The following is a 15,307-nucleotide window of genomic DNA, read 5'->3' as shown; positions in this document are numbered from 1 at the left end:
TAGTAAATTTTCTTTGAAATCCGTTAAGTTTCCTGCTTTTGGTGGTTTGTAAACAACTCCAAGAAATACTTTAGCCTTATCAACAGATAGTTCAACAAACATATATTCAGTTAAGGTGTCAGTAGATGATGTTGAAGTTTGTATAATCTTTCCCGTTAAATTGTTTTTGTAGTATGGAACTACTCCTCCTCCACGGTGCTTCTGTCTACTGTGAAAAACTGCATTAAATCCTTCTAGATTTACCGTGTTTAGAGGGACCGAGTCCTTGTCCAACTCTCACTAATTGCTACAAATTTTACCATGCTTCCTTCAAAAATAGCTTTCAGCTCAGTGATAGGAAATTATAGACTGAGCACTGAGCACTGAGCACACAATAATGAGCGGGGAAAGGACGAGAATTTTCTCTCCAGGTGACTGCGGGCGCGGTGAGGAGGAGTCAGGGAAAGAGAAGGGTGAGAAGGCTCAGTATCAAGATGAAGGTCGTTTACCCTGCCCAGGGAGAAAGCTACTACATTACTACTTGTGTTAGCCAATAATCAAAAATAAACAAAGGGCAACTTACCATGGCTTCCTTTTGTATACATAAGCCACTTGAATCATTTAAACATTCACTCACACTAAACTTATAATAAACCGACTTATAATTAAAACGTAAATCCACGATTCATGAAATAACAGCATTTAGTTCCGCAGAAGTGGTCACTGTAAATTTGTTTTTGTCTAGAACTATGATTTTTTCCCTCCTGGGTCCAAACGTTAAGCACTCCGAGCTGGTCTCGGGCTCGATTTAACAGATCTCTTCTTGTAGCAGTCAATGACTCTGTAACCAACAGTTTGGTTCCTTTGAGGAGCTTCTTAGCTTGCCAGACATGATTGCGAGCAAGAAACCGGACAAATTTAACTATAAGCGGCCTGTTTCCCGAGGTCACGACTTCCGCGGCTGATCTGCGTAGAGGTCCCAATCTATGACAGCGATCGATGTCATCTATCGATAAGTCAACTTGCAGGTTAGATTTTGCAGTCTCTATCACTGTGGCATAGACATTCTCAGCCAGTTCTTCTTTCACCCCGTGTATGAGTAGACAGTTTTGCCTACGGTAATGTTCGGGTTTGTCGGCCCAGGCTTCGTGCCGGTGAAGACACTGTTGCACAACTAATAACTCCTCCTTTACACAAGAAATTTCTGCCGAGATGTACTGGTAGAAGTCTTTGAACTCAGAACAGAGGGAAGTCAGATTTTCACTGGCACGGTCATTAGTGCTGGCAGCCCTGCTAGCACTGGCTGATGTCAACTGTTCCAAGTGAGCTTGGAACTCATTCATCCATTTAACAAACATTGTTTCAAAGTCCGACACACGTTATTCACATTTTTTACGGATATGTTTTTGCTAGAGCTAGATGTCCGTTGTAATTATTGACACACACTCACAGGACCTGCCTGCTAATTATCTTGCTAATTTGGGCTGGTAACACGGAGCTCTCCTACACAACACACACAGCACGCACCGTCTTGAATAATGTATATGTATATGTATATGTAAAAATGTAAATTTGCATCCTTGCACAAAGGTGATTCAGATCAGAGGTGAGCTGCATGTACCTTTCAAACCAAATACCAATCCTCCAAATAATGAAAGTTCTGCTGGCAATACCAAGAATTTAACCTGGACTTCAGAGGACAGCAGCTAGTCATGTTAACCGTTACATTATGGAGGTGAACACACAAGTATATGGCAGCACATGAACTTCTGTTAATAGTGGCTACTTGATTACATAGCACAGTATTTATCAGAGTACCTTTACTAAGTATTATATGAAAGAAAATCAATCAATCAATCAATCAATCAATCAATCAATCAATACTGATCTGCATTTAGGGCAGTCGCCTAGGTGGCAGATTCCCTATCTGTTTTTTCCTAGCCTTTTCCTAAATGATTTCAAAGAAATTGGAAATTTATTGAACATCTCCCTTGGCAAGTTATTCCAATCTCTAACTCCCTTTCCTATAAATGAATATTTGCCACAGTTTGTCCTCTTGAATTCCAACTTTATCTTCATATTGTGATCTTTCCTACTTTTATAAACGCCACTCAAACTTATTCGTCTACTAATGTCATTCCTCGCCATCTCTCCGTTGACAGCTCGGAATATACCACTTAGTCGAGCAGCTCTCCTTTCTCTCAATTCTACCCAGCCCAAACTTTGCAACATTTTTGTAACACTACTCTTTTGTCGGAAATCACTCAGAACAAATTGAGCTGCTTTTCTTTGGATTTTTTCCAGTTTTTGAATCAGGTAATCCTGGTGAGGGTCCCATACACTGGAACCATACTCTAGTTGGGGTCTTACCAGAGACTTTTATGCCCTCTCCTTTACATTCTTACTACAACCCCTAAACACCCTCATAACCATATCCAGAGATCTGTACCCTTTATTTACAATCTCATTTATGTGATTATCCCAATGAAGATCTTTCCTTATATTAACACCTAGATACTTACAATGATCCCCAAAAGGAACTTTTACCCCATCAACGCAGTAATTAAAACTGAGAGGACTTTTCCTATTTGTGAAACTCACAACCTGACTTTTAACCCCGTTTATCAACATACCATTGCCTGCTGTCCATCTCACAACATTTTAGAGGTCACGTTGCAGTTGCTCACAATCTTGTAACTTATTTATTACCCTATAGAGAATAACATCATCCGCAAAAATCCTTACCTCCGATTCCACTCCTTTACTCATATCATTTATATATATATATATATATATAAGAAAACATAAAGGTCCAATAATACTGCCTTGAGGAATTCTCCTCTTAATTATTACAGGGTCAGACAACGCTTCACCTACCCTAATTCTCTGAGATCTATTTTCTAGAAATACAGCAACCCGTTCAGTCACTCTTTTGTCTAGTCCAATTGCACACATATTTGCCAGTAGTCTTCCATGATCCACGCTATCAAATGCTTTAGATAGGTCAATCGTGATACAGTCCATTTGACCTCCTGAATCCAAGATATCTGCTATATCTTGCTGGAATCCTACAAGTTGAGCTTCAGTGGAATACCTTTCCTAAACCCGAACTGGCTTCTATCAAACCAGTTATTAATTTCACGAGCATGTCAAACTTACTGGCCTGTAGTTTTCAGCTTTATGTCTATCACCTTTTCCTTTATACACAGGGGGTACTATAGCAACTCTCCATTCATCTGGTATAGCTCCTCCGACCAAACAATAATCAAATAAGTACTTCAGATATGGTACTATATCCCAACCCATTGTCTTTAGTATATCCCCAGAAATCTTATCAATTCCAGCTGGTTTTTCTAGTTTTCAACTTTTGTATCTCATTGTAAATGTCATTGTTATCATATGTAAATTTTAATACTTCTTTAACCTTAGTCTCCTCCTCTATCTGGACATTATCCTTGTAACCAACAATCTTTACATACTGCTGACTGAATACTTCTGCCTTTTGAAGATCCCCACATACACACTCCCCTTGTTCATTAATTATTCCTGGAATTATTCCTATACATACCCTTCCATTTTTCACTAAAATTTGTATGACTGCCAATTATGCTTGCCATCATGTTATCCTTAGCTGCCTTCTTTGCTAGATTCAATTTTCTAGTAAGTTCCTTCAATTTCTCCTTACTTCCACAGCCATTTCTAACTCTATTTCTTTACAGTCTGCATCTCCTTCTTAGTCTCTTTATTTCTCTATTATAATAAGACCATTCCTTATCTCCCTTAAAGGTACAAACCTGTTTCCGCATTCCTCAACAATTTCTTTAAACCCATTTACATTTTTATTTACCGTTTTCCACCGATCATAGTTACTTTTTAGAAACTGCCTCATGCCTGCTTTATCAGCCATATGGTACTGCCTAATAGTTCTACTTTTAAGACCTTCCTTTCTATCACATTTATTTTTAACCACGACAAAAACAGCTTCATGATCACTAATACCATCTATTACTTCAGTTTCTCTATAGAGCTCATCTGGTTTTATCAGCACTACATCCAGGATGTTTTTCCCTCAGGTTGGTTCCATCACTTTCTGAATCAGCTGTCCTTCCCATATTAACTTATTTGCCATTTGTTGGTCATGCTTCCTGTCGTTTGCATTTCCTTCCCAACTGACATCTGGTAAATTCAGATCTCTCGCTACAATCACATTTCTTTCCTTGTCGTTTCCTACATAGCTGATTATCTTATCAAATAATTCTGAATCCGTGTCAGTGCTACCCTTTCCCGGTCTGTACACTCCAAATATATCAAGTTGCCTATTATCTTTAGAAATGAGCCTTACACCTAGAATTTCATGTGTCTCATCTTTAACTTTTTCGTAGCTTACACATTCTTCTTTCACCAGAATGAATACTCCCCCTCCCACCATTCCTATCCTATCTCTACGATATACACTCCAGTTCCTTGAGAAAATTTCTGCATCCATTATATCATTTCTCAGCCATGATTCAACTCCTATTACAATATCTGGTAAATATATATCTATTAAATTACTCAATTCTGTTACTTTCTTTACAATACTTCTACAGTTCAACACTAACAATTTTATGTCATCCATACTTGATTTCCAGTTCCCTGTTCCCTTATCACTGCTCCCTAGGCCACCCCGTTTCCCTGAATGTACCTCCCTATTACCCTTCCAAACAAATTTCCTAAATCTGTGGATGGTTTGAGATTTTCAATAATCTGTTTAAGTCTGTATTAATTTCTACACTATAACAAAACAGATCTGTAATGAATAAATAAAAAAAAAAAAATACAAAAATAAAAGGAATAGAAGTGTTGTTGATAAAACTTAGGAAACAAGAAACTGAAGAGCAGTCACTGACTTATGGGTTAAGTGGGACAACAGGAAGCAACTTTCAGTGCTGTTGCACTAGGTGTAAGTTTCCCATCTGTAGAAGCAGTATTCTGTGATTCTTGCACTTTGAGTTATATATTGACATGTTAGTTATACAGGGTTCATTTCTGGGATGATTCATATCATTAAGTCCATGAAGTTTATCCTCATCTATATACATATATATAGACAAGGCAATTTTTTTTTTATAAAAAGTTATAAAATATACTTTATTTAACCTAAGTGAATGCACAATATTACACAAAAGTAGGAGCAAGCTTGACCTAGCAATTTAAGTGCAAAGGCAGCAAAGTCTTAAAACTCCCACTTTTAACTCAGCAGGCAATTCTTGTTTTACTTCCATCGTCTTCTCTTTAGTAACTTTGGCTTCTCCTTTTCATCATCCTCGTCATCCCCATCATCTTCTAATTCACTAGACAACTGCAATTCCTCTGAATCAAATGGTTCATAACTATCAGAACCAGATACCGAGATATCTGATTCCTCTGGTTCTGAATCATCTTCATTTTTGCTGTCATACGCCTGGGTTTCTGAAAAATACAAATAATCTTTTAGACGAAAGCAGTGCATACGAATCAGTGTTAACCTGTCACTTAATTCCTTACTGTTTAGAAGTTTGGGAACACAGAACATTTGGTTAATTCTGACAACGGTTCTCATCTTAAGTGATCCAAGTTACAGGCATGGTCTCTATTAAGACAAATGATGTGAAAATAACAGAGAAAATAAATGGCCAAAGCCTTGAAGAATTACAAACTTACAATTTGGGAGAAGGAGATCAAAAAATTATAAATCTGAGGGTCCAACAGGAAGATAGCAGAAGGGATAGGGGAAAACTGCAAGGTATAAGTGACAACGGACAACAGAAAATCTTGTGCTGACCGAAAGTTAGGAAAACTGAGAAAAGCAAGTCTGGCAAAAGAAAGGGTAATGTTAATAAAAGAGGGAAAGTTTAATATATAATGCACTGGAAAGAGGCTAGAGGACTCAGATGAACATAAGAGTATGAATAAAATATTTAAAACTTAGTAAATGAACAGCAACTGGGGAAGATGCTCCTACAATGGGAGAGGGAAGCGATGTCCACGATTCCCAACTGGAAAATGTTTTAAAATTAATTTTACAGACGAGTAAGGGGATAGAACAAAGACAGATTAAGACATGGGTAACATTAAGGTAGAGATGTAGAGATTATTTACCTTGTACAGTAGAGTCTCATTAATCCGAACTAATTGGGACCAGAGTCTGTTCGGATTACAAAATTTTCGGATTAACCGGAAAATATTTTCTAATAATAATCTTATCGTTTTTACATCCCGCTAACTACTTTTACGGTTTTCGGAGACGCTTAGGTGCCGGGATTTTCTCCCGCAGGAGTTCTTTTACGTTCCAGTAAATCTAGTTACACGAGGCTGACGTATTTGAGCACCTTCAAATACCACCGGACTGAGCTAGAATCGAACATGCCAAGTTGGGGTCAGAAGGTCAGTGTCTCAACCGTCTGAGGAAAGTAGTTTCCACAATACAGTACAGTACATACTGTAATTTGAAACGTCCATTCTTTAGCGTTTACTGATGTGATGTTTATGAGACACTGGTTTAACACTGCATCTTCGAGTAGGTTCCAATCACTACGGCAAAATAAACTAACACACTTTGTAAAGATAAACGACCACTGATTGATGGTTTATGATGAGTAATTATGTTTCCATTAAGTTATTCTTGGAAAATATGACTAATAAAATGCAAGTAAATCTTCATTCTATCATATGTTCTTTCATTTCATTAAGGACATTTAAAAAAATGAATATTTCAGTTCGGATTAACCGGACTTTCGGATTAACGGGGCTCTAGTGTAGTTTCTTTCTTTGAAACAGAGGTAGAACTGATATGTATATGTGTGCATGCAGATTTCTCAGCCATAATGAACAGAATATACAGTTTGTTCCTCAGCAAGTCACAGTGTGAGTAATTACTGAAATGGAAGAGTGGGCTAACACACCAGCAACTTAAACTTTTAAGATGTATATATTTTGAACTAAATTATTTTTATTATAAAAAAGCTTCTTAACCCAGTAGTGGCCATAATTTAAAATTGTCGACAATTTAATACATTATTTTTTTGTATATGTTGCTTCATTTAGTTTATGGTTAAAGGATAATAAGCATTTTAAAAATTATTTCTCATTCTTCTCAGTTTTCTAGGTAGTCAGGCATTTACCATGGCCATAAAGGGGTAACTATTATAACAAATAATTTTATATATTTGTAATGTTTTATTTCATACTTATAACAAATTATTACACAACTGACACACAATCTACATTGCCTTTAACATATCACACAATTTCTTAATATAACATGTAAGCAAAGTCATTATTGTACAATAGACCTCATATGGGGATACACTATAGCTATACAAACTCTTTTGCATTACACCACTTCTTTCCAGATGTAATCATCATTCAGTAACATTAATTACCGTATAATCTCAAGTACCACCCGCACCCTATATTTTAAAGGACATTTTTTTTAAAGTTTCACTTAAATAATTTATTTAAAATATTTGCTACAGAACAAGGTCATTTCACTGTGTGTAGCACAAATTTAAAATAGTTTCAGGCAGTTTTTAAGTGTCCTTGAAATAATACCCAATAAATTATTTAAAACATACACAGAAAAAGTTATCAATCACAGAACGATAGTCAACACTTCACTCATCATCAGAAGTACCAACTTTGGAGTTTTCACTATCACTCTGACCACCACTTTCCCACTGCCATCGATAGCATTAGAAATACTGCACTTCCGGAAACTTTTCCAGACAAGGTCACCAGAGATACGATCCTAAGCCGTCTTTATCCATGAACAAAGCAGTTGAACTTCTGGGCGCTTAATACAACCAATTGGCGTCAGTGCACAATTGTCAGCCGCCACCCTCTCTGTATACGGCTGTTTCAAGGCTGCTTTGAATGGACGTTTACACAGGCATCCAACGGCTGTAACATAGATGTCAATCCGCCCGTGATGATTCCTAGATCGGTTTTAATAATAATAATAATAACAATAATAATAATGTTATTTGCTTTTCGTCCCTTTAACTACTTTCCAATGGTTTTTGGAGATGCCAAGGTGCAGGAATTTTGTCCCGCAGGAGTTCTTTTACATGCCAGTAAATCTACCAACATGAGGCTGACGTATTTGAACAACTTTAAATACCATCAGACTGAGCCAGGATCGAACCTGCTAAGTTGGGGTCAGAAGACCAGTGCCTCAACCGTCTGAGTCACTCAGCCCGGCAAAGATCGGTTTTTGCGTCCTTTGGTTTGCTTCTTCACAGCTTCTGTTGTGTGACCGCGGTAGCTGTCCATAACAAGCAAGCTTTTCTGTCCAAGCAATACACCAGGGCGACGTTGCCTAACACATTTCACCCATTCTTCCACTAGTAGATTGTCCATCCAACCGGTGTCCTGAGTTCTGACGGTAACACCAGTAGGTAGATTTTCTTTCGGAAGCACCTTTCTCTTCAAGACAACGTATAGTGGAAGTTTAGTTCCATCAGCAAGTATACATAACATTACTGTACACCTATGTTTTTCATTACCACCCGTTTTGATGGTAACACTTTTTGACCCCTTAACACTCACAGTACTGTCCAATGGCATTTAAAAATAGATGGGCATCTGATCTGCATTTCCAATTTGGGGAAGCAGACACAAATTTTTCTTTTGCAACCGAATGATATGTAAAACGTTTCCAACAAATTTATTAAAAACCACCGTTCCAATACTTTACAATCATTAAGTTTAAGATACAAATATAACATAAATGTTAAAATGGGACATATTTCGCTAAAGCTTTGTAAGCATCTTCAGCCACACTTAATCTAAAGCTAAGTCAGGGCCCTGAACTGGGTTCCTCATTAAAGTATAATACATGCTTTAATACAAGATAAAACAGTCATAAAAATCTAGTCTGTGGAGAAAGTGATACTTAAATGTAACTTAAATTCAATAATAAACTTGTCATAATATTATATATACATGGAATAAATACTAGTGTTTGTCTAAAAAAGTACAAGTTGGTTATTTGTAGAACAAGACATAGTCATAATGATCTGACATACAATTGGAGAGTACAATTAGTTGATATTAATGAAATGTGGATTAATTAAAATATCAAAAAATAAATCTTCGAACGTTGTTGAATGACAATCAGCTACATAGAATTACAGTAGGTTGTTGACTCCAAGTGGTTGCGTAATAAGGTCAAAAGGCGCTTGAAACATCAGTATAGAAGTGTTGCGTCTCTTTCTAGAATAATCCTTGTAATAGATGGTAGTCGTGAGCTGTCTAGCGTAGATTCAACAAACAGGGTGTTCAATAAAGCCTTAGATGTGGGAGAATTCGTAATGTGGCGCGTGTTGAAAACTGAAATGTTTAGGAAAAATAAATGTAAGTTTTGGAACACAGAGAACATTCTATTAATGAGTGGAAGTTTAACAACGCTTACCCCTAGTGTTGACAGAGAGGTGACTAGCCTTGTTGGTTGTTTGAGACGATCTGGCAGTTGTTATTCTGCTACTACGTGTATTGTACGGGTGTGTCTGTGGAGGCGGAGAATGAGTAAGGAGAGGGGAGGTAGGCGGAGCATTGAGGACATTAGGAGTAGGCGGAGGGGGTGTGGTGTGAATCGGTCACTTGGGAGTGGCTACTATTGCGGTAGGGAAGTTACTGACATGTTTATAATTAAATATTTTCATGAAATTATTTTTATTTATGTTGAAGGCTGTGAGTAATTTAGGGATTTGTTCAATTAATGGGCTATTTGTGTCGAGAACATCGTTTAGATTACTATTAACGTTATAATGTTGATCTAGAAAAATGTAAGCGTTTTCGAATTCGGTCATCAGTTTACTCTTGTTGATGCATTTTATAATATTAAGGTCTTGTTCAATCGTGGTAAAGTTATGGCCGGTATCCTTCATATGATTGCTCATAGCAGAATAATTTCTATGTTTTGAAGCATTGTAATGTTCCAAATATCTAGTTTTGAAAATCCGTCCGGTTTGTCCTATGTATGTAAAAGTACATAGGGCGCATTTGAGTCTCTAAATTCTGGAATTAGAAAATTTATTGTGTATTGAATTTATGGTATTGGAGTTAAAAAATATATTAAGATTCGTGTTTCGAGTTTTATACGCGATTTTGACGTCATATTTCTATAGCGGATTGGTTATACGATATATAGTCGGGTTAGTAAAGATAAAGGCAGCAAAACTTGTTTTTTTCGGGTTTTTTGGGGGTTAATTTTGAAGCGGTTCTTAGTTTGATTTTACCTATAATTTTACTGACCATATCTGGTTTGTAGCCATTGAGTTCAGCTAAATCTTTAATATAACCAAATTCTTTCTTTCTGTTAGCATTAGAAAGTGGGATTTTTAGAGCCCTGTGAATTAAACTGTAAAAAGTCGCCTGCTTATGAGAATGTGGATGCAAAGAATCATTCTTTATAGTCAATGGAGCGGACAACGGTTTCCTATAAATTTGGAATATAAATTTATCCTTGGCCCTTCTTAAATTTAAATCCAAGAAATTCAAAGAATTATTGGATTTGTCTCCTTTAGTGAATTTGATATTACTGTCAAGGTCATTGAGGTACTTTAATACTGTTATTTTGATGTTCGTCTACAAATCTCAGCCACAATTGAAGACCATTGATTCTGTTAATTATCTTATTCATTTCTAGGTTGTCCATGAAAATATTGGCAAGAATACCTGAAACTGGGTCGCCCATTGCGAGGCCCTTTTGATGGTAGATTTTGTCATTAAATGTGAAAAAGTTATTGTTTAGAACAAATTTCAGTAGACTGATGAATTCTTCTATTCCAAATTTACTTAAGTTATTCTGTTTTGAAAGATTAGTTTTAATGATATTGATAGTTTCGTTTATAGGTATATTCGAATACCATATTGATAATGTCATATGAAACCATTATATGATTGTGTTGTAATTTAAATTTAGAGAGTTTTTCGCAAAAATCAATGGAATTTTTGACATAGGTAAGGTTATTAAATTTGAAGTGTTTACTCAAGAAACTGTGTAAGAATTTTGAGACATTGTGGGTGGGGCTGTTTCTGCAATTTATGATAGGGCGTACGGGTACTTCGTTTTTATGAATTTCTGGTAAGGCTTTGGGCGTTGGTAGCTTAGAATTCATTAAAATAAGCTTGTGGCATAAGTGTTCTTGTAAAAGAAAGGACAAATTTTTCAATAAATTCTTTAAACTTTGTTAGATTTTAGGGATTGGGTCTTTATTTATTATGGTATATGTATTAGCAAAAAGAAAAGTCTTCAGTTTTTTTTGATGTAGTCATCTTTATTAAGCAACACGGTTGTGGAACCTTTATCTGCTTTCATAACAATTATATTATTATTCTTAATTTTACTCTTTATCTCTTGTATCTGTTTCTCAAGAATCGGATTGGACTTGGACCTTAGTTCATTTGCTAAAGAAGGGAGTTTCTTTTTTATTTTGTATTTGACATCATTTTGTTTATCAACGGGAAGTTTTGAAATATTGGACTCAATTTCGGCAATTGTGGTGATTAAATCGTCCATATTATTAGGATTAGGCCAATTGAATTTCAACCCTTTATTTAGAAGATCCATTTCACTGTCCGAAAAACTAGTGTTAGACAAATTAACTGTCATGGGAATATTGTTTAAATGAGGTGAATGTGACTTGGTTGTTTTAGAGGAGTTAGCCAATTGTGTGTCCTTTAGAAGTTCCAATTTCTTAGCCAGGGTTTCTTGTTTTTTATTTATTTTAACTGATTGTCATAAACAAATTTGGGAATAGAGTCCCATTCTAAGTGGGGCATACTCGAAGAAGTTTCCAAATGTGTTCTATAAAGTTGTAGTTTCCGAAGTGATTTATTTTTGTAATGTAATTTGACCTCATTTCTCAACCAAATATCATTAACTCTTTTCTCAGTAGTTTGTAAATTATGAGAAGGGATGTTTTTTTCTTTTGTAAGCGTCTTAAAAACTTTGGAATTAATCCAAGCTTCAAACATTCTTTTAAAAAGTAGATATCCCTGGAAATTTTGTGGACCTTGACTTTATGATTAATTATATGGTGTTGGGAGGAAAACAGTATTTTCTTTTTTTCTTCAGAGGTTGTGACATTGTGGTATGCCTTAGAATGCTCAGTCCATTCCCATTATAGACATTTCTGTCCGGCTCCATCTCGAAATGGGTAGCGTGCTGGCCTATGGTGACAGGAGTCTCAGGTTCGATTCCCGGCGGGGTCAGAAATTTTAGCCATTTGCATCTGGTGAGCCGAACTTTTCCTCGGACATTCCTGGCACTAAAAGCCATATGCCATTTCATTTCACAGAAATTTCTGATCCACCCTCGGCTTGCTTTAAACTCTGATGTAAAAAATTCTTTTACGATTTCTAACGCTTTTAATTGGCACATTTCGGTAGACACGCAGCACCCCAATTCCTGCCTTTCTGTTACATATTTGTACACGATCCTTTCAAATTCAGGAAACTGTACATTCTGCCCACGGAAAGCTCTACAATCACTACTGTTTAAAAGAAAATCTTTCTTCTTTCTCCAATCTCGAATACAAGATTCATCTATATCACATTTCCTACTGGTGGTACAATTTCCGATAATTTCAGCTTCCTTTATAACTTTCAGTTTTTCACTTACAGTAAAAGACCGCAATCGCTTTGTTGAATTAATGTTTACACATGGCACTCTAAGAACACGAGACTGTAGACTGACTAATAGCGAGTGCTTACGGTAAAAGAAAAGTGAAAGTGCGTTTGGGGTTGATGGAGAGCACGCTGCGAACCGTATTTCCATGCTTCTGAGTGATGGTTTAATGTTATAATAATCGGCTGACTCTGGCAAGGGGCTTACAAATGCAGTTACTCAAAAGAAAATTCAAAATGATGAAAATTTCTTTCAGCAACCACCATAAACTATTAAAAAATAAACATGATCACAACAGCTATTCAGGACAAAGTCTAGTAGAACACTGAAAAATTCGAGACTACAAACTGCATACGTTATTTAAAAAAGCAAATCGATTGTATGAATTCTTTACTATAGACTATAGAAAATGCCTACGATTTCTTTTGTTCGGACTCTTTTAAATATATCTTTCATCACCGTATCTGTGCCAAGAAGTCCTACCACCGGGCCAGCCAGGAGTGTGTATGTGTACTGTGCAAAGAACAGTGTGATACATATCACGTAATGAAGTGCAAGAAGAGAACAGTCTCTCTGAAGCAATTTTGCTCTGAACAAAGTGCTCCTTAAGCGAACTGTAATTTACTTAATGTAATATGTAAATTTTGCACATTGTGCGCAATAAAATTTATTATTATAATAAAATTAAGACGTTAAATATATCTGAAACATGATCAGCATGAACTTGCAAGAGGTGTGTCAAAAAACAGAAAACAAAAAATTGTTACTAATATTTAGTTCTGTTTTCTTCCCCTAAAGGGTCATCTTTGCAGTAAATCAATGGAGAAATGCCAACGGCCGTAGCCGTGTTGAAACACCGGATCCCGTGAGATCTCCGAAGTTAAGCAACATTGGGCGTGGTCAGGAGTTGGATGGGTTGCCACGCGCTGTTGGTGGAGGGTAAGGGAATGGAGGAGCGGAAAGGAACTGGCCACCCTACCGCACGTAACCTCCGGCTCAGGAACACCTCTGCGGAGGTTCGGACGTGCCTTCGGGCAGAATAACCCTTACCTTACCTAATGGAGAAATGAAGCTAAGTTTGTTTATCTAAAATTCCATTCAGTCATCATAAGTCTCACCAGATAACTGCTTAATTAATTCATAATTCATAATAATGAATAAGAAAATAGGGCAGCGGATAAGCTACTACGACCAGCATAGTGAAAGAATTATTGTCGCCAAGATAGACACCAAACCAATGCCCACCACAATAGTGCAGGTCTATATGCCTACTAGTTCAGCGGATGATGAAGAAATTGAAAGAATATATGAGGAGATAGAAGATTTAATACAGTATGTCAAAGGTGACGAGAATCTAATTGTGATGGGAGATTGGAACGCAGTGGTAGGCCAAGGAAGAGAAGGTAGCTCAGTAGGAGAATTTGGATTGGGACAAAGGAACGAAAGAGGAAGTCGGCTGGTTGAATTCTGCACTGACCATAATTTAGTCCTCGCCAATACTTGGTTCAAACACCACAAACGACGGCTGTATACGTGGACGAGACCTGGAGACACTGGAAGGTATCAAATAGACTTCATTATGATTAGGCAGAGATTCAGAAACCAGGTGTTGGATTGCAAAACTTTCCCGGGAGCAGACGTGGACTCTGACCACAATTTGTTGGTCATGAAATGCCATCTGAAGTTGAAGAAATTGAAGAAAGGAAAGAATGCAAAAAGATGGGATCTAGACAAGTTGAAAGAAAAGAGTGTGATGGATCGTTTCAAGGAACATGTTGCACAAGGACTAAATGAAAAGGCCGAAAGAAACACAGTAGAGGAAGAGTGGAGAGTCATGAAAAATGAAGTCAGTAGGGCTGCTGAAGAAATGTTAGGAAGGAAGAAAAGATCAACTAAGAATCAGTGGATAACTCAGGAGATACTAGACCTGATTGATGAACGACGAAAATACAAGAATGCTAGAAATGAAGAGGGCAGAAAAGAATACAGGCGATTAAAGAATCAAGTGGATAGAAAGTGCAAGGTAGCTAAGGAAGAATGGCTGAAGGAGAAGTGCAAGGATGTCGAAGGCTGTATGGTCCTGGGAAAGGTAGATGCTGCATACAGGAAAATCAAGGAAACCTTTGGGGAAAGGAAATCTAGGTGCATGAATATTAAGAGCTCAGATGGAAAGCCACTTCTAGGGAAAGAAGACAAAGCAGAAAGATGGCAGGAGCATATCCAACAGTTGTATCAAGGTAACGATGTAGATAATTTCGTTCTGGAACATGAAGAGGCTGTTAATGCTGATGAAATGGGAGACCCAATTTTGAGGTCAGAGTTTAACAGAGCTGTGAGTGACCTAAATAGGAACAAGGCACCTGGAATTGATGATATTCCCTCTGAATTACTGACTGCCTTAGGAGAAACCAGCATGGTAAGGTTATTTCATTTAGTGTGCAAGATGTATGAGACAGGAGAAGTCCCATCCGATTTTCGGCAGAATGTTGTTATACCTATTCCCAAGAAAGCCGGTGCTGACAGGTGTGAAAACTACCGCACTATTAGTTTAGTATCTCATGCCTGCAAAATTTTAACACGTATTATTTACAGAAGAATGGAAAAACAAGTTGAAGCTGAGTTGGGGGAAGATCAATTTGGCTTCAGAAGAAATGTAGGAACACGTGAAGCAATCCT

General features: G+C 37.0%; 1 protein-coding gene across 4 annotated transcripts in view; it reads right to left on the bottom strand.

The window, feature by feature from the left end:
- Window positions 1-4,966: 4,966 nt before the first annotated feature.
- The window catches only part of LOC136862755 (aprataxin and PNK-like factor), a 175,544-nt gene continuing 165,203 nt past the window's right edge, over window positions 4,967-15,307 (bottom strand). For all 4 annotated transcript variants that reach the window (XM_067138988.2, XM_067138987.2, XM_067138989.2 and 1 more), the window contains exon 4: window positions 4,967-5,430. In XM_067138988.2, the coding sequence (XP_066995089.2) occupies window positions 5,234-5,430 (197 nt within the window). In that variant the 3' untranslated portion in view covers window positions 4,967-5,233. The remainder of the gene's footprint in view (window positions 5,431-15,307) is intronic.

Source organism: Anabrus simplex, chromosome 2, assembly GCF_040414725.1.
Source record: "Anabrus simplex isolate iqAnaSimp1 chromosome 2, ASM4041472v1, whole genome shotgun sequence".
Classification (NCBI taxonomy): Eukaryota; Metazoa; Arthropoda; class Insecta; order Orthoptera; family Tettigoniidae; genus Anabrus; species Anabrus simplex.
Note: the sequence above shows the minus strand (reverse complement) of the source record. Positions and strands in the feature narration are given on the sequence as shown.